Source organism: Curcuma longa, chromosome 11, assembly GCF_044706935.1.
Source record: "Curcuma longa cultivar G26 ecotype Majalengka, Jawa Barat chromosome 11, ITB_CL_G26_1.1, whole genome shotgun sequence".
NCBI classification, from domain to species: Eukaryota; Viridiplantae; Streptophyta; class Magnoliopsida; order Zingiberales; family Zingiberaceae; genus Curcuma; species Curcuma longa.
Genome location: NC_133871.1, coordinates 1,902,787 through 1,923,259, shown reverse-complemented (window position 1 = coordinate 1,923,259; position 20,473 = coordinate 1,902,787). Strand labels below are relative to the sequence as shown.

At 40.4% G+C, this 20,473-nt stretch overlaps 2 protein-coding genes across 2 annotated transcripts; both read left to right on the top strand.

The window, feature by feature from the left end:
- The first annotated feature begins 1,739 nt into the window (after positions 1-1,739).
- On the top strand, positions 1,740-5,415 carry LOC141838442 (putative alkaline/neutral invertase D). The gene is made up of 5 exons (XM_074725919.1): positions 1,740-1,868; positions 2,169-2,563; positions 3,401-3,832; positions 4,282-4,840; positions 5,002-5,415. Exons 2-5 carry the CDS (start codon positions 2,180-2,182, stop codon positions 5,295-5,297), a joined length of 1,671 nt encoding a protein of 556 aa, XP_074582020.1. The 5' UTR covers positions 1,740-1,868; positions 2,169-2,179; the 3' UTR covers positions 5,298-5,415.
- Positions 5,416-6,192: 777 nt separating this feature from the next.
- On the top strand, positions 6,193-14,632 carry LOC141838443 (auxin response factor 17-like). The gene is made up of 3 exons (XM_074725920.1): positions 6,193-7,293; positions 12,648-13,170; positions 14,424-14,632. The coding sequence occupies exons 1-3, from the start codon at positions 6,295-6,297 to the stop codon at positions 14,435-14,437; spliced, it is 1,536 nt and encodes a 511-aa protein (XP_074582021.1). The 5' UTR covers positions 6,193-6,294; the 3' UTR covers positions 14,438-14,632.
- Positions 14,633-20,473: the final 5,841 nt, after the last annotated feature.

Sequence of the window (20,473 nt, the reverse complement as noted above, 5' to 3'; positions counted from 1 at the left end):
TACCCTCGAGAGAACTGCATTATTAAGTATCAATTATGACCCTTAATTAAACAAGTTGGTGTTATTATTAATTCGCATCGATTTGTGATCATCATGTTGCATTTGCGTGTCAAATTAAATATAGTTAAGGGCCCGGAGACTATGATGCATGTTACATATGACATTAAAAATTAATTTGAAAATTGTATGACGTTGAACTGTGTTAGAATTCATATATTTTTCAATTTATCTATTGATTGATGGAAAACTTTTTATATATATATATATATATATAGGATTTTGCTTTTAAAATTTAGAAGTTAAGTTATAGTACTAAGTATAAACATTTTTTAAAATCAAAAGGTAACTCATGAAAAAAAATTTCATTAATCCTTCGGAATTATAGAAAACCTTGGACTACCAAGGTAATCATATTTTCGGGTTATAATTAATCCATTTATTGATGTGACGGTAATATTATATTATTTGAGAATCGATTATAATCTGAACCAAATAAAATTATAATTGATAATTTTGGACAGATAATCAAGGTTATCAATGATAATCTCCAACTAAATGGCCTCTTTAGAGTATTATCTAGGATTGTAAACCTTCATGAAGCACGTTTAAAATGATTGACTTTGATATTTTAGCTTTGTGTAGAATTATATGATCACATAGTTAGTTATACAAGAATATTTTTATATTTGATAGAACTATAAGAAGAATAGAATTGTTATATCGAAGGACCTAGGAATAAAATGAGATACTAGGATGATAATCATAGTTGATTTTTTTTCCAAATGAACCCATGTCCACGGATTGTGTGAACCACGGTTCAATCGAAAAGAACCATGGTAGAGTATCGATGTGATATTTCCTTCTACTTTGTCTCGTGCTTAGACTAACTTGTGTATGGGAAAGAGATTGATGATAGATTGCAAACAAATTCACATGTTTCATCATTTGCTTTTAACTTTTAGGTAGTGTTTCTTAGAGAGGATGGAAAGAACTAGATATCTCCCACGAAAATAAAAATATTCGCCTTGAGAATTGATTCGACCATCAATCGATGGGTCAAACCCTCTATCAAGTGTGTTGGATGAATTTGATAAGCTTAGTTACATTATAGGCTTTGTTAGTCACTTCTTTTAGCTCGATATGGGCACAAAGTCGAAGCTCTCATATTTACCTTTGCTTAAATAAATCAATCTACTTATGTTTATCCATCGACCTTTTTCCCTTCTTTCGTAGTAAACAAGCCTTTAGATATCCACCCAAACAAACATCTCTCATTCCCATCCACATCAGCAACCAGGTTGGTTTCACAAGTTGGGACCCATTCTAGGTCCAATAACAGCAATGTAACTTTTCGGGTAACGAATAAAGCTAAGTGCGAAACACCAGTACAATCGACTCCCTCACCTGATTCGCATGCGAACTGTGTTTTCTGCCAGATCTAACTTTTATTTTTTTAAAAAAATTAATTTTTTAATATAGATAAAAAATATATGATCTATATTTTTTTTGAAAAAATATATATCTAGAATTTTGTGTGACTTAATGGAAATTGCTTAATCCATCCATTATTTTATTTATTTATTATTTATTTATTGGTATCGATTAAATTCATCTAAATGGCGCCGTGATTAGGCAGGGAGCAAGAGACGGCAGCCGTTATCTTCACGTCAGCGACGCTCGTACGGCACTGGCTAACGCTTTGGACGGCCGTTAATCCCAGCGGCCACCTACGCTTTCTGATCTTCCCCTTCTGCGCCTCGCTCCCTGAGATGGTGGCGGCGTCCCCACGTCGTTTACCACGGATCTTGGCGGCCTCCTCTTGATTCGTAGAGCGAAACCGCCTGCTCTCGCTCCATCCGCATTTCTTGGTATCGTTTTTGCAGTTTGTTTTCTTCTGTTTTTCTTTGTTCTGTCCTCCAGGCATGTCTAGTTTCTTCGTTGTCGTTTACTTGTTTTGTTGAATCGAAGTTGATGGAAATGACGCTTAGTTTACGGAAAATGGATTTTTTTTCTTTTTTTAGTTCGATCTTGTTGTAGAGTAGTAGGACCTTGTTCTATGGCTTTTGATCCTTGTTCAAATGAGAAATGTTGGTCATTTATAGTTTCGAGCAAGAAAAAATCTTCTTTCCAGTTGGGTTTGTTGTTAAGTGATGGATTTTTTGATGCAGGTAGTTGAGGGATGGACGGGTTCAAGGAATCAGGGCTTCGTGAGGTCGGATCCTACGCTTCTAATGCGGAGGTGGATGACCTTGATCTGTCGCGGCTCCATGACAAGCCTAAGCTCAGCATCGAGCGGCAAAGGTCGTTCGACGAGAGATCAATGAGCGAGCTCTCGATCAATGTAAGAAACCTTGAGAACTATGACAGTTTGTACTCCCCTGTAGGATTTAGGTCGGGGTTTGACACTCCTGCTTCATCGGCTCGCCAATCCTTTGAGCCGCATCCGATGATTGGCGAGGCATGGGAGGCGCTACGGAAGTCGTTGGTGTATTACAGAGGGCAGCCTGTAGGCACTATTGCGGCTAATGATCATGGCTCAGAGGAGCTCCTAAACTATGATCAGGTAGTTTACTAGTTTCAGAGTTTCTACATATCTTTTTGATCATATTAATCCAAAGGAGATTGGCATGTGACTGATAATGGGAAACTATGAGCTAAAAAAATGATATCCTTACCTCTTAGATATTTCCTAGCGAAGTTGTAGTAAATGTTTGATGGCTTGTTTAGTTAGATGAAAATAGTAGGGAAAGCAAAGAAAGAAAAGAAATTGTTTTCATGTTTAGTTGGAACAATTGGGGAAGCCTTTTTATTCATTTCTTTATCTTGCTACCACCCAAGTCGGATGGTTATGGAGCGAGAGAGAATACAAATCATTAGGAAGCACAACATAAGGGCATTACATGCTTCCTTCATATTCTGTTAAAGTAAACTAGATGGCTGAAGTAAGTGGCACTGAGGAAGATAATATTCTTCTTTCCTTTAAGTTTCTCGTAGCTGAAATTGTTATTTTCTTACTTCCCTTCAAGTAAACCAACCATGTACCTTCACTATGATAGCTTTCTTACTATCTGTGATATAATTCTTTCCTTTTAATTTCTCCTAACATAAAATGTTTTTTTTACTTCCCTTCAAGCAAATGAGCCTTCAATATGATAGCTTTCTTAGTATTTGTGATCCTTTTAAATCCTTCTCTCTCTTTAAATGCTTTGCAAAGTGCATACTGACTTTATATCCTTGACCTTCCAATACATTCTTTTTCTAGAGAAATATTCATGATGTTATCGGCACAACCATGTTAGGCCTTACTTGAAGACAAAAAAAAAGTCCATTAAGATTATCTCTGCTTCAGAAGAAATGTTGAATTAATGTTTGGTATGACCATTGGTTTATATCTATGTAGGTCTTTGTTCGTGATTTTGTACCAAGTGCACTTGCTTTTCTAATGAACGGAGAACCAGAGATAGTAAAAAACTTCCTTTTGAAAACTCTCCACCTTCAAGGTTGGGAAAAGAGAATTGATCGCTTCAAGCTGGGTGAAGGAGTCATGCCAGCCAGCTTCAAAGTGCTCCATGATCCTGCTCGAAAAACAGATACTTTGATTGCTGACTTTGGTGAAAGTGCAATTGGAAGAGTCGCACCTGTTGACTCAGGATTCTGGTGGATTATTCTCCTTCGTGCTTATACGAAGTCCACTGGGGATTTATCTCTTGCAGAAACATCTGATTGCCAAAAAGGAATGAGACTTATATTAGCTTTATGTTTGTCTGAGGGCTTTGACACATTTCCAACGCTCCTTTGTGCTGATGGATGTTCAATGATTGATCGAAGAATGGTAAGATTATAAACATCCTTCTACACACATCTGTCTTTACTCAGCAGCATCCTTGATTTGATGTTTTATTTGTCATAGATGCATAATGTGCATGTATATGTTATTGTTGCGTTATTGTTGCAAAAAGCTTCTTTGCCAACTTTTGTAATTATACAAGGTAAATTTCTTCAAACCCTAAGTTATCATGTGCTAAGGTGAGCTTGATCAACTGCATGTCTGATTGAGTTTGCTTGTTATTCGCATCGACTAGTGTAGATACAACCACAAGATCAATTTCTACATATTTTTGTCTGACATCACATTATTCAGTTTTAGTTGTTAGACATAAACTATATTTTTTTCTCAAACAGTTATTGTTGAAAAGGTTTACTTTGCCACAAAAGTTCAAATGATTGATCCTTTGTTTACTTTGATACCTACTATTTACATGTTTTATGTGTTATTTTCAGGGTATATATGGTTATCCTATTGAAATTCAAGCTCTTTTCTTTATGGCCTTGAGGTGTGCTTTGTCGATGCTTAAACATGATGCCGAAGGGAAAGAATTCGTGGAACGGATAGTGACACGATTGCATGCGTTAAGCTACCATATGAGGAGCTATTTTTGGTTTGATTTTCAGCAACTAAATGATATATACCGCTACAAAACAGAGGAGTACTCTCACACAGCAGTCAACAAATTTAACGTGATCCCCGATTCAATTCCAGATTGGGTGTTTGAGTTTATGCCTACTCGCGGTGGCTATTTTATTGGCAATGTCAGTCCGGCAAGGATGGATTTTCGATGGTTTGCATTGGGAAATTTCGTTGCCATTTTGTCATCTCTTTCTACACCAGAGCAATCTATGGCTATTATGGATCTCCTTGAAGAGCGTTGGGAAGAACTGCTCGGTGAAATGCCTCTCAAGATAACTTATCCTGCAATTGAGAACCACGAGTGGCGAATCATCACTGGCTGTGATCCTAAGAATACCAGATGGAGTTATCACAATGGGGGATCTTGGCCAGGTTAGTTGAATTCAGATCATCTGAACTTGCATGTTACCATAGCTATAAAACCTTTCTGCTCAAATGCAAGTTCTCTCGAGTTCCTTTCTATTGGCATGTGAGTGCACAAATGTGTCTAACCATCGTGGAACCATTCTTCCTCATTTTTTCTGTGGTTGCAGTTCTCCTTTGGCTGCTTACTGCAGCTTGTATCAAAACTGGTCGACCGCAAATTGCTCGACGCGCAATAGAGCTCGCGGAGAGCCGGCTATTAAAAGACGGCTGGCCGGAATACTACGATGGCAAATTAGGGAGGTACGTAGGAAAACAGGCTAGGAAGTTCCAGACATGGTCCATTGCGGGTTACTTGGTTGCGAAGATGATGCTTGAAGATCCATCCCATCTGGGAATGGTCTCTCTCGAAGAGGACAAGGCAATGAAGCCTCTGATAAAGAGATCAAATTCATGGACTTGTTGAGAAGTTTATGCTTTAATAGAGACATTCTTTTTTTTTTATGGAATTCGCAACAATATGATCAACTCTCATCCTTCATGATTCTTACAAAGGTTTCCTTTTGTATAAACAAGGACAGGCAGTGAAGTTCATTTGCGATTGAAAAATGATAGGATCTTGAATTGTTCGACTTGCATGAACAAGGACAGGCAGTGAAGAGCAAAAGGAGTTCATCATGAAATGTGCCATGAGTTTGTGGATGACTACATTTTTTATATGAATTAGAGACTATTTTGAGGAGACTAAGTGAAGAACAAAAAGATATTATATAAATTAAATGATGAGGAGTAAAATATTTTTAAATTTTAGTTTTGATTATTATTATTTTATTTAATTTAGGGGTTTTAGGGTTTATGGATTTTTTCTTTTTTAAGAGCAATTATTTTATTTTTTAAATTCCATTCCAGAGGTAAGACGAAGACAGAAACATCACACGCCATAACTCGCGCCGATCCAACGGGCGAGATGCTCTGCGGCCGATACGGACGATTTGGATCCCCAGGAGAAACCTACTCCGAAATCTCGGGCATGTTCGAATCTTAAAGCGCCACGTGTGGGCGAGCTCGGACTATGTCGTACCTCCTGCAAGCGACACGTACTCGACGAATCAGGAGGACTAGACACTTACGTCTCCGTCGGGTACCCGCGTACCAGCGCTGGCGTTCGAAGTGTGTATTGTCGTCATTGTTCATTGTCTTGCTGCGGGTATGACGTTGGGTAAACGGCGTAATTTGGTGGGCGAGAAATGTGGATGCCGTCGTGCTGATCTACGGGTCCCACACCTCCTGGGGTAACCCGCACGGTTACCTACTCGCCCTCCCCGCATACTCCCTTCTCCGTCTCCCCTGCGCCCGCTCGCCTGCGCTGTCTCTCCTCCGCAGCTATAAATATCTCCCTCCGTTTCGCCCCCTCGATTCGAATCTCGGCTCCCCGATCGGGAGATCGAGAAACCCTACTCGAAATGGCGGCCGGAGAGGTCGACCCCCAGGCGTGGAAGGCGTGTGCCGGCGCCGCCGCCCGCTTCCCCGCTGTCGGATCCGGCGTCTACTACTTCCCCCAGGGCCACGCCGAGCAAGCCTCGTCGCCTATCGATGTACCCGGCGTCGTCCCAGCCGTGGTCCTCTGCCGCGTGTCCGCAGTCCGCCTCCTCGCCGACGTCGACACCGACGAGGTCTTCGCTCGTATCAGCCTCGACCCTTGCTGCTTACGCAGCCCCTTTCTCGCGTCCTCGACCGTGCCGGAGATCTCTCTTGAAGAAGACGGCGGGTGCGGCGGCTTTGTGTCGTTTTCCAAGATTCTGACAGCTAGCGATGCCAACAATGGGGGTGGTTTTTCCGTGCCGAAGTTCTGCGCCGAGTCCATCCTCCCGCCGCTTAATTACGAGAAGGCTCCCACGGTGCAAATTATCCACGTGCGTGACCTTCACGGAGTGGCCTGGAGCTTCCGGCACATTTACCGCGGTACGCCGCGCCGCCACCTCCTGACCACGGGATGGTGCAATTTTGTCAAAGAGAAGAAGCTTGTTGCAGGTGATTCGATAGTCTTCATGAAAAAATTATCCGGCCAGCTTCTTGTCGGCATCCGCCGCACCAGCCGGTCCTGCGGCCCCACCGAGTATCCACGCTATTATCCAAAAGAAGCATTGGGGATGATAGAGAAGCATTCTTGGAGGGAGGGATTCGCCAGGGATGTTAAGGGTAGGGTTCCAGCCTCGTCTGTGGTGGAGGCATTCGGATTGGCTGGGAAGGGCATGCCTTTTGAAGTCCTGTACTATCCTATGGCTGGATTTCCGGTCTTCATGGTGGCGGAGGAAACTGTGGATGCCGCGTCAAAGGTGCGTTGGACCGTAGGAGCGAGAGTAAGGATGTCAGTGGAAACGGAGGGTTCAGCGAGGATGTCTTGGTTTTATGGCACTGTGTCCAAAGTGTCAATGCAGCGATCACCATGGCGAATGCTTCAGGTGCTTTATTCTTAACTTCCTAACGTAATATATTTTTCTGTCTTTGTTGCTTAAAATCTGGTTCTTCACTTGGTTTCTGTCTTCATCTGTTGCTGACTTGTTGACGGCATTTGTGAAGCTATTGATGTTTTTTTTTTTATTCTTTATCTATTTTATGAAGAGTTTATAATTTATGAAGAACGATGTTCTCCACATGGCTTGGCTTTGGTAAACATCTCTTTTTGAATCGTGAAAGGAAGCTTGAAAGACCCAAGATGTATGTAATTATGAGAAATACAGAATTGGGGAACAGAGGTCCCCACGCAGTCATGTAAACTTAATGATGATAGATTCAGCTAAATATAGAAGAATGTTTAGCATTTCAATCTACATTCACATTGGCTTCATGTGGAATGCGATTTATCTCAACATGCCACTCGTTTAGGATCTCCAAGTGTCATAGAAAATAGGCATGGTAGAAGAATCAGAACGACCCCTTCTATTTAGTAGCTGTGAATCAAACAGTGAGTCAGTTTCAACAATGAGTTTCTTCCAATACGCTTCAGCAAAAAGGTGGAATCCACCACTCCCGTGGCCCCACAAGCAACTATGCCAAGGATAGTTTTTCTTTGATTGCCAATATTTTGAATGGAGAAGAGAAGCTTAGCCAATTAAGTGGAAATAGCTGTTTGTCCATTGACCCATGTGATCCCTTATTAGCCCTCCCTTGTATGCCAGTCTCCTTGGCTATCTGAATGCTTTGTCCAAGTTCAGCTTCCATGGCCCCAAAAGGGGTTTAACTAATGACTTCCATTTGTCAAGACTGTAGCATAAGCATAAGCTTGTGTGTAAGTTTAATAAATGGTATGGATTTTGGATGTTTTAAGGGATTACATGGCAGCTTAATGACCTTTAAGTATACAAATCAAACACTGCTTTGTTTCTCTGATTCTTAAGTAGCCAGGAAATTATGCCAAAAAGGATTGGCCTTGGAATTTTGTGGTTGGAAAACCTCCATTGACTATGGTTGAATAATGTCCATTCTGAATGTTTGAAATGTAGAAGTTGGAGTGATCTAGGAAGGGATGAATCTAACTCAACAAACACTTGAAGCTTGGGAGCAGTCTCTGAGAATATGAAGACACTTGACTCACTGCTTGTTAGGCAAACATGACAAGAAAGTTGATTGGCTGAATCTTTAGCTCAATAATGATGCAAGGATGGCCTTTGCAGCGACCAGACGAAGAAAACAACGCATTTTGTGGCCATTTTATTTACCAAATGCACTTCCACCAGATGTTGGTCATTGTAGGATCAGAGTAAATCCTTTCATAAGCTGATTTTGTGCTGTGCTGATTTTGCAGTGTCAACACCAATACTTGAAGGAGTTCAGAATGTGTTAGTCTTGTTGGTTGGTGGTTGAGACAAGTTGAAACTGCAGTTTTCCTTAATAATTAAGTTGATGGATAGTTTAAAGTAAAAAATTCCTCCCTATTGATGGTTGGGTCATGCGTTCTTGGTAGAAGCTACAGATACTTCTTTTAATTCTTCTGCAGATAATGATCAGTAATATTATAAAATTCATCAAGTGATCTTTTATAATACCAAAAACTGGTTGTTTCTCCTTAGCCCATGGAAGATGTTAAAAGAGACAATGGGCCAAGTGTTACAACTTGCAATGCCTACTTAGTTAGAGGTCCAACTATTTGGTGGTGAAGGACCAAAAAAGATAAGAGTTTGGCTTCTATATGTAAATTGAATCTGATGCCATAAAGGGGTTGATTTTTTGATTAAGTTGTGGTAGAGTATACTAACTGTTACAGGAAAAATTAAATTTTACACTACCAACTGTTACAAGGAAAAATTAAATTTTGAACCCTATGTACTGTAATTTTGTATTCACTCTACAAATTTTTTCTTCTTAATCAATCTCTCATCTAACTTAGTTTCATATATTTTTCATAAGATTTTCTCTGGCATTGTTCATGTAATAACAATATTGAAAATAGACAACCAACATACGACAAGAAACACATACACTAAAGGTGCGTTTGGTTCAAGTTATTATATATAACCTTGGTTATGTAATTATCAAGTAATCACATAACCAAGATTATGAGGTATAAATGTAACATCCCCCTCTTTCTTATACTAATAGGGAGACGTTACGTACTTTAAATTTAATAACATAACTCAATTTAAATATTCTTTTCTGTTTAACAAGCGGAAGCAAAGAAATAAATAAAAATAAACATTTATTAAATTCTTAATCCTTGATCTTATTCCGCGGTTCCGCCAACACCACACATCGAACACCTTTCCAGCTGCCTCCTCTTTCCTAAAACTTTTCCTTTTATTTATCTGCAATATGAGGAATGCAAACTATAAGCAACGCTTAGTAAGTACATATCTAACTCACAAAAACACGAAAATCATTTCATGCATTCTTTCGTAATTAAACAGGAAATAAGTAAACATACTTAAACATACTTATGGGCCCTGGCGGAGTATCAATGCGCGTATCTCTGATAGAACTCGGGGTAGCTAGCCACCGAATGCTACCAGAGGACTTATCTTATCAGGCGACCTTTGGCCTGGAATTCCTTTCCTTATGGGCGAATCTTTGGCCCGGAATTCATTATGGGCGAACCTTTGGCCCGATACCCGCCTCTTAAAAGTAAAATACATTTCTTATACTTCTTATATCATGCAATTTGGAAGAAACAATTTACACATGCTTTAACTTAAAATGATGTCATGGAAAGAATACTTTATGCATGCTCTATCAAATCATATTGTGGAAACAATAAAGAAAACAACGGAGCAACTCATACTGCAGGTGAGAGATGTACTTACTTTGTCTGCTTTTAAACGCTAAGATTTGTGAAATCGGAGACTTTCTCCGAGGTGCTCTAGCGCCTTCTTCGCACGACCTAGAAAAATCATAACTACAACTTAACTGAAATCTTTAATCTAATCTAATTATTTAACCGGGTCAAGAGTTAACCCTAACACAAATCACTTCTCATTACTCTAATTAAACTAGATTAATTTTCTTAATCAAATATTATTTATTCAATCAAATCAGCCCGAATTAATTAACCATAATTTAATTAACCAATTAATAAACCTTAAATTAATTAGCTAATCAACTAATCATCTAATGATCTTAATTAATCGAACTTACCCAATTAACTTAATTAATAATCTGATTAACTATCAATTAATTAAATCTCACATTAATTTACTAATCAAATAAATTAATTAATCAAACTAACTTTAATTAATTAAACCTTACCTTAATTACTTAATTAATTAATTACCTTAATCTCCTTCTTCGCGTGAACAGGGGCTTCGGCCGGCGTCAGCTGAGGCAGGGCAGACCAGCGGCGTCTGCAGCGTCGGGCGGCGATCGGCTGCTCCTCTTCTCACGCGGCGGCGATCAGGCGTCGCCTGCTCTGCTCCTCCACGCGGCGGCGGCGAAGGACGCGGCGGAGAACAGGGGTGGCGATCGGAAGTCTCCTCCACGCGCGGCGACGAAGAAGGACGGCGGTCGGGGCTCTGGTCCGCAGGGAACGGCGGCGCTGGTCGCACGGCGCGCGGCGGAGGAAAAAGGAGGAGACGGCAGCAGGGAGGGCGCGGCGGAGCAGAGAGGAGGTGGCGGCGCGTTAGGGTTGTGCGGCGGATCGTGGCTAGGTTTCCCCTTTTTATAGCCCTTTCTGTTCCGAGCTTTCCGCCGGCGGACGCGGGCGGCGGCGGACGCAGTTCGCGTGGGCGGACGCGGCGCGGTGGGCGCGGGTCGCGCGGAGAGGAAGCGGGCCGAAATCCTTTTATAAAGAGGAGTGCACAGTACTCCTAAATTCGGGGTTAATAATTTCCCGTTTAAACCGGGTCAAATTTCTCAATTCGAACCGGATTAAATTTTGGTTCGCTTGGTTCGGCCATCAAACGACTTCCGAATTGACCCAAACAAATTTTGTTAGATTCGTCTTTGCAAGATGAATCTTTTCACCTATTTTATTTTATCAAACTCCCTTCTATACTTTAACTAAAGGACCTTTATTGAAATTCAAATCGAATTAAAAATCCTAAAAATAGAGGAAAATAATCCGGGTGTTACAATAAAATATAACCTAATGTTGTTTGGTTTAACTTATTTATTTGGAGGGAATAAAACATAGTTTAACATTTACTATATTACCCTTAATTCAATTTATTTTTAGAATAAATTAAATTAAATTAATAATATTAATATTAATGATGATAATAAATTGATAATATATATAAAAAATAAATATAATTTATTTATAATTTTTTAAAATTTAAAATAAATTTATATATTTTTAATAAAATAAATCATTAAAATAATTATTTTAATAAAACAATTTATTAAATTAATAAATATAATTTATTAATTTTATTTTTAAAATTTAAAATAAATTATTTATATAATTTGTTAATAATTATTTTAATAAAATAATTCATTAAAATAATTATTTTAATAAAATAATTTATTAAATTAATAAATATAATTCATTAATTTTATTTTTTAAAATTTAAGATAAATTTATATATATTTTAATAAAATAATTCATTAAAATAATTATTTTAATAAAATAATTTGTTAAATTAATAAATATAATTCATTAATTTTATTTTTTAAAATTTAAAATAAATTATCTCTTTTAAATTTATAAGTATTTAAATTAAAATTTATTAAATTAACTCGGTTTTAATTAGGTTTCACGGTACATTTCAATTAACTCAGTTTTAAAATCGGAGAGTAATCATGGAAAAATATTTCGTTAATCCCCGGAATCGTAAAAAATCTTAGGCTGTTAAGGTAATCACATTCCCGGATTATAACCCATTTGCTGATGTGGCGGTGATGTTACATTACTTGGGAATCGATCATAACCTAAACCAAACAAATAATTAAGGTTATCAACTATAACCCCCAACCAAACGCCCCCTAAAGGTCTCTCTGTATCCCCAATATCCTAAAATAAATTCTCATAATTAAGGTGGCACCACATATGTCGCACCATGAACTTTTTCGGATTAGACCCAACAAAATTTGGGTGATGAAGTCTAACAGTTCGTAATTTCAATGATGAAGACTAATACAACAATAGGGAAATTTAAAGGGTTTTCAGTCTTGGAGCAAGTATGAAGAAGCACATATGGAGTGTGGTTTTAGCACTCTGTTAGTAGACAATTGATCTTATTGCTTTGGCAAATCTGTAGCATTTCTATCTTCGAGAAAAGAGACATGGCAATTTATTAATTCAACAGAAATGATAAATTAAAAATATATTGTTCATTGAGTAAAAGCCTGCTTCTCTACTAACTTATTTTCCCTTTCCTTGTTGCAGGTTTTTTGGGATGAGCCAGAGGTATTGCAAAATGCCAGAAATGTTAACCCTTGGCAGCTTGAGTTGATTTGTGATAGTCCTCAGCTAGATGCTCCCTTTCTCCCTCCAAAGAGATTGAAGGGAATAGAAAATTCCAAATCTCTTCGTGACAGACTCGTTGAAATGACAAGTTTTGAGACGATAGGATTGGAGAGTGGAAACAGAAAACTCTTTGATTACAATTTGTTTCCTGCTAGCATGCAGGGAGCCAGGCAAGATTCAGTCTATGCACCTAGTGTATGGGACTGTGTCAACCATTCTAAGCAAATGCTACACAATGGTCTATCACCACTAAAAAATGGTCTGATCATAGACTTAAGTACCAGGATCAGCACACAGTCAGGAGATTCTTGTCCACCTAGTGACAATAGCATCCAAACCTCAGACAGTAAAAGTGCTGAACCAGCAAATAGTCTGGTCATGGTTTCTACAAGATCTTTCCGGTTATTTGGTAAAGTTATTCAAATGGAGCAGCCTCATAATGGTAATGCTAACAATGAAGATCAGCAGTTTGTCATTCAGTTCATGAAGGGTTTCAGCCTTTCAGTTTCATATCTTTGTTACAGTACTCATTTGTTTAACTTACTCATAATGCATTTTTAGTTTGAAATACTCATATTTTGCTACGGGACTAAGCAATTAGAAGTTAGCAAAACATTAAAGATTTACATGAAATTTTATAATATATCTTGCATATGCCCTATAGAGTATGATTTTATTTCTTTAGATTTTTCCCTATCCAGTATGTCTTAGGATTGAACAGTAAAGTATCTAATTTTGTTGATGTTCTATCTTTTCCATGGTTTCATCTGTTTATTTCATGTTACTATGTTCATCTAGTTACTTATTGCAAGTGATTCCCTCCCGAATGTTGAGAAAACATTCAATGGTAAATCTTACTATTGTTTCATAATATCCGTTTGTTATATGACCATCTGTCATTTTTTCTTGAATCCATTTTCATTGCATCTGATTAGATAATCAAGTGAATTATTTTTTAGTTCCCAAATGTGAATTAGCAAGTTCGATGTATTTCTTGTGTATGAACTTTTATTTTTGGTTCCTGTCACCATCCTGGTTTAAATTGTGGTAGGCATAATTTTCAATTCATTCTTTAGTGTCTGGAAACAAAGGCTTATATAGTTTAATCCTAAAAGTAATGAATTGGTTAGATGGCAAAAGATAGAGACCTAGATTTGATTAGTTACCATTATTTTATCTCATTGCATTACCCAAATTCTGCTAGCCTCAGTATTTCATAATACGTTGGTTCAGCTGGCAATATAAAGCAAACTGTGAATAGATTGTGTTTTGTTCATTTTGTACAAGATCCATTATTTAAACCTAACTGTGAAGATTTTTTCCCCCGACCAATTTCCAATCAATAAATGCAAAGCCAATAACTCAAATGACTACCTCTCAACATAGATGGATTCACATACAGCAATCTAGTTGAAAAATTTGTTCACTTGGGACTAAGTTTGTTATTGAAAAATATGGGCGTTGTGATTGGAGATAGAGCGGTGATATTTGAAGCTTGAATTATATTTTTTTGATGGGGTAAATTCTAAATCTAATTCTAATGATCATATGAGCAAAGCTGCGATTACTGTAATTTCTCTATGGGTTTTGAGTGAACTGCAAAATTTGTGTTAATTTAGTGAAACTACTGTTGCATTTTTATTTTCATTGTCAGTTCTCATCCCTTGGTGCTTGACATCTATGTTTGTTTTTCAGGAATGCATTCATGAGGATAACGTGAGTGATTTCGAAGTGCTATGTCGAAGGCCTTGTCTATAAGGGTTAACCATGAATTCCTAACCGCTATGACTTGCTTTTCCTTGCTGTAGTTATCTTAGCCATGCCTTGATATTCCACATGTTTGTTTTCAGTGAATTTTGTTAGCATCGATTGTCTATATCATTAGTTTCTTATGTTCTGTGTTGTATACTTTTGTCGTTTCTTCATTTTGTAAGTCATGTTCCTTTTAGCATCGCACCACATAGTATCAGATCGGTCATTAACAGATTGTATATGGGAGTCTAGTCTCACATGTCGTACTGGAGCCTCATCGCATTACTCATATGTTCATTAGTTAGTGTACCTTCTCTGAGTCCCTAAGAATCCTCATCACATGCCTCCATCACTATCTACTAATTCCAAGCAGCAGAACTTCTACATCATCCGCTCTCCAGTTCTTGTAGCTTGTTAAGACTATCTTTATTATTTAAAGAACAATTCAGGTTGTCACATTCTGTTCTGCTCATCCGCTACATTTCTATCGGGTGTCATTATCAATTGCCTTTGCTTTATTTTTCATCTTGTGGATCTTTATCTAACATCTAGTTCATTTTATGCTCCAGTTTGATGAACTTTGAAGCTTTGCCTTTGCTCAGGGAGAAATCCTGGCCAGTGGAAAGACTATGCAGCAGCCGAGATGTCGATAAGAGGTCCATTCATGAATTAATCCACCACAACAAGTTCAGTAACACAATCCCCAAACATCCAAACACAATTTTCATGCATCACAAACTCAATAAACTCGCAAACATGATACAACAAGTCATGCCATGTTTCATGTCTTTTCCCCTGATTTTACTCAAGCAGCCTCAACAGTCTTGTCCTACATCAACTACTCTACTAACTGGGCTTTCCACTGTTTTCTCTAAAGTTGCAATATCTGCATTGTTAGCTTCATCTTTCTCTACAGCGGCGGCCCTTCTCCAGGACTGCTTCAGCAGGTTCTGATTCTTTCGCTTGTTCAACCACTTCGACAGAATGCTTAACCTTCTCCATTGCAGCCTCTTTAGTTTCAGATTCATTTCCAACCTGCACAGCACCAAAAAGTCACATTAACATAAAATCTGCAGGCATACCAGACGATGGAACAGTATTTGGAATCATCTCAGCAGCAAATTTTTACCTCTTTCAGAAGGATTTCAAGGGACCGGCGACTCTTGCTCTCCCCCTCTTCGCTGCCGGTGGCGTCGCCGCTGGCCTTGACGATCTCCCTCGTCTCAGGTGCGTTCCCTCCCTCCTTGAGTACCTTAGGCTTTGTGGCACACGCACCCATCTCCTTCTTCTTCCTCCGTGAAGTCAAGTAATTGGGGGAGAAGGGACAAGGCCATTTTATAAGGTGGCTCCGGCTGATGAAGTGGCCGGTGGTGGTGCGCCAGCTCGAGCAACTTCAATATGAATAATGTGTTGTGTGATGGCAGACCGCTGTGGAGATTTCTACGCTCCTTGTGGTTTGCCATCACTTTTTTTTTTTAAAAAAAAAAAAAAAACAAAAGTTGTCAGGCTGGTTTAAGCAACAGCTGGTTGGAATATTGAGACAATCAATAGCCGATATCGGATGGCAATGGGACCGGGCAGGGCCTGCAATCCGGTCTGACCTGGCCTGATCTAGTCTGCGACCTGGCCTGACCAAAAGTCTGCAATCTGGCCTAATTTAGGTTGTGCCAGACACAACCCGATAAAAGGTTGGGCTGCGTCGGGCCTATCTCAGCTCTAAACCAAACCAAGCTAAGCATGATCAGTTCACATATTTGATCTGACATGTTTATTCAGTGTTAATAATTTATACGTTCATGAATAAATTTAGGACGGTAAATGAAATAAATAAAATAAATATTTGTGAGAAGTTTGGTACTGATTTGGTTTGTTTAATACACATAAGGTCAAGTAAATAAATAAATTTATATAATTTATTAAGTTAAATAAATAAGTTTGAATATATTTATATTCAATTTATTAATGTTTGTGAATAGATATTGTGGCTCCTGAAGCATTGGTTGAATTGGTTATTGTAAGACATATTTATTGCAGTGGATAAAGGTCGAATTTTGATAAAATCGAGGCAATGTCTTCTCTTGTAGTAGTCAGTTGTAGTTTTCTGATTTACTTTCTTATAAATAATTATGAGACCGATCGTGTGGGGCCATTGGGGTGATGGATCTCATCTTTTGTTACCGTGAATAAGCCTAAGTTATGATTGAATTAAACTTAAGTTTGTAAATAAAAAATTAAGCAAAGTTTAAATAATTATTTCAATGGCTTGATTGATTTTAGATTTGATTGGATTTGATTAGACAAATAAATTTGAACATCACAAATTAAAGTTTGATTTGATTTGAGTTATTTATAATCCTAAATAGAGTTGATGTTTAACAATTTGTTAATATAAATAAAATTTACATACAAATTTAATTTAAATAAATTTATTTAATTTTTATTTAAATACATAAAATTTATAAATTTTTATAATTTAAAATTATTAAGTTTTATGAATTAGATAAATATTTAAGTATTTGATAAGTAATAATAATAAATATTGTTTATTGAGGTGGATAAAAAGTTTAGCACCACTATATATATATATTGGTTATATTATCCGTTTGTCAGCTCTAATTTAGATATACTGACAATTTTGTTACGTTCAAGGTCAGGGTGGTTAGTGTAGTGTTTAAAGTTTGAAATTCACACTTAATAGTTTATTTTTACTAAATTATAACTAAATCAGCTTGCTATATATATATATATATATATATATATATATATATATATATAATATAGAGTTTTGATATTCTGCGCGACACTATCGTGCGCGCCTGTGTGCGACAGATCATCCATCACGCGCGATCGCGCGCAAATTTAATCGTCCAAAAGTAGGAATGCACAGTGTCGCTCCCTCGACCGCCGCGCTCCCGATCGTCGTCGCGCGCCGTCCGACTACCGTCGGAGCAGCCGATGGGCCCGATCGACGCGCTACTCGCCGGCGCATCGACAGGTGCCGGATTTCGGCCAGATTGTGGTCTGAATCCGGTCGCAATTCGGCCAAAAACCTCCGATTGCGGTGCCGAGCCACTTGCGGGCGAATTGCGGTCGGTTTCTGGCCAAATCACGGCCGGAGATCGGCCGAGGAGGAGCGCCGGCGGTCCTTCCTCGGTCGGTCTCCGGCCGCGATTCGTCGGAATTGCGGCGAGCAGTGGCCGCGCTAGATTCCGCCAAATGGCCGACACCATCCGTCCACAATCTGGTCGGATCCGGCACCTGTCGATGGGTTGGCGAGTGGCGCGTCGATCGGGCTCGGTTCGGCTGCCGGCGGTGGCTGGACGGCGCGGCGAAGGCGATCGGGAAGCGGCGGTGGTCGAGGGAGCGACACTGTGCATCCCCACTTTTGGACGGCGGACATTTGCGCACGCAATTCTTGATGGACGGTGGATTGGCTTGTAGCGCACGGGCGCGCATGATGGTGCGGCACAGAATATCAAAACTATATATATATACTTGACGGCGCACACACCGACATCGGATTCCGGCCGGATTGGGCCGGAATTCGGCCGGAATTCCGACTGAAACAAGGGCAACAATGCCTGGCGCCACTGTGGGCCGGATTCCGGCCGAATCGCGGCCGGAGTCCGGCCCCGATTCGATCGAATTTCGGCCGAAATCGGCCGCCGGTGTCTGGCGGCGATTCCGGTCGAATCGGGGCCGGACTCCGGTCGCGATTCGGCCGGATTCCGATCGACAGTGGCGCCAGGCACTGTTGCCCTTGTTTCGGCCCGAATTCCGGCCGGATCCCGGCCGGAATCCGATGCCGGTGTGTGCGCCGTCGAGTTGCGCTTCCAATGAGTCCAAGATGGCGGCCGACGGTGACCGGACGGCGATGAACGATCGTCGGAAACGCGCGGGGGTCGGGGGGCGCTCACGGGGTCGCGCACAGTGGCGTCGCCCAGAATAGCAAAACTGTATATATATATATATATATATATATATATATATATACTGCGCGACACCGCCCGCGCGACCCCGTGCACGACCCCCGACCCCCGTCCACTTCCGCTGCAGTCGTGCCACCGTCCGATCACCGCCGACCACCGGACCCGGACCGTTGGATGCGCAACTCGCCGCGGCGCACATTCCGACATCGGATTACGGCCGGAATCCGGCCGAAAACAGGACAGTGCCCAACGGCCACTGTCGGTCGAAAATCAGCCGGATTCTGGCCGAATCGCGGCCGGAGACCGGCCGCGGTCGACGCGTCGGCGCCGGGCGCGTCGACCAGGCCGGTCTCCGATCGTGATTCGGTCGGAATCGGCCAACAGTAGCTGTTGGTCGATTCCGGCCGAAATTCGGCCGGAATCCGGCCACCAGTCCGGCGCCGGTGAGTTGCGCATCCATCGCCGCCGGTCCGGTGGCCGGCTGTGGAGCGGAAGCGGCGAGAACGCCGACGACGTAGAGAAGCTACAGTGTTTTTTTTTATAAACGGTCTGGATTTTTCCGCGATGAACGGCCGGGATCGCGTGCGCACGGGGTACGTTTCGTTCGCGCAGGATATCAGAATCTTATATATATATACAGGAATGATATCCTGCGCGATGAGTTTACGCGACTCCGTGCGCGACAGTCGACGTGGCGAGGAGTTTCACTGTTCATCTTCCACCGTGGCCGAAACGAAACAAAATCCTACAAAATCCCGCCTCTCCCAAATCGCGCGGCCAAACCTCAAAATTGGGCGGCCGAATCACGATTGGAGCTTACCTACCTTCCCTCGCCGTCGTCTGCTCCAAAAATCGCTCGTCTCCTCTCCACGGCGATTCTGATATCCCAAAATCAGCCTCCTCTACACCACGCCATTGGAAATCAGCCCCGCTCCGGCCAGACAGCATGCTAGGAGAGGGAGGTTTCGGTTCGATCTTCAAGGGTTGGATTGATGAAATCACATTTACAGCAGCCAAGCTCTCGCCAATCGCGTCGGTCGTCGCTGCGTTCAGGCCCGAGGTTAGGTTTTGCCTCCGCCATCACTTCCGCCGCTAGAGAGATCATCGAAGCACACCGCCTTCGAAGACCTCGATGGTGGTGGCTCCACGTTGGTGCTTCTGAAGGTACGACTCTCAGCCTTCTCACGGAGGAACATCAACCTGACAAAGCTGGAGGGGATCAACTCATCATCGCCGAGCTCGCGAGGATCTTAGGGTTGCTACACTGTCGACGCCAAGATCTACGACCTCCATTAACAACCGTGATCTTCTCAATAATACCTTCCTACTCCAGGTAATCATATCATTGTATTTGTTGTTAGGCTTTATATTCCTTTTTTTCTTACTTTTTGGGTTGAAAATTACAGATGCTACCTCTATTAATCCCAGGTTGAACCTAAACCAGCTCACAATTAGTGGCAATGTCGAAAATATGAGAACTGCAACTAACAGTGCTTATCATCCCCATCTCAATCAAAATAGAAATCAGTGCCTACAATCCTACTTATATCTCTTCTTCCATTTTTAATCATGGAACTTGCTTCTATTTGCCAATTCTGTAGAAGTTTATGTATGAGCAAGAAAATGGTCTGTTTGATTTCACGCGTACGAAGTTCTCCCTTTTGTTGCTTGTAATCGATCGGAGGGATGATCCAGTTACACCCCTACTGAACCAATGAACATATCAAGTAATATTTCAGTTTAAATCCTGAATTGGTTGATTGAAAGATTGTAAATGACCACTAGTTCTTTCTTATGCTACAGTTAGAAAAATGTTTGAGTTGGGCAAGTAGATCGATTTTAAGTAATTTTGAATTGTATATTTCCTTATCCTTCTAGCTGATCAATTACTATCTACCATTGTCTTTTTCTGACTTGTTCTTTTTTTCCCCTTTGCTGAAAATTAATGCAGCTTATTTGCGGTTATGGTTTGGCTGGGACTTTCACTTGCAAACATGGAGGAGAACCAGCCATTGCAACTAACTCGATCAAAGTACCATATTGGATATTACTTGCATTCATCTG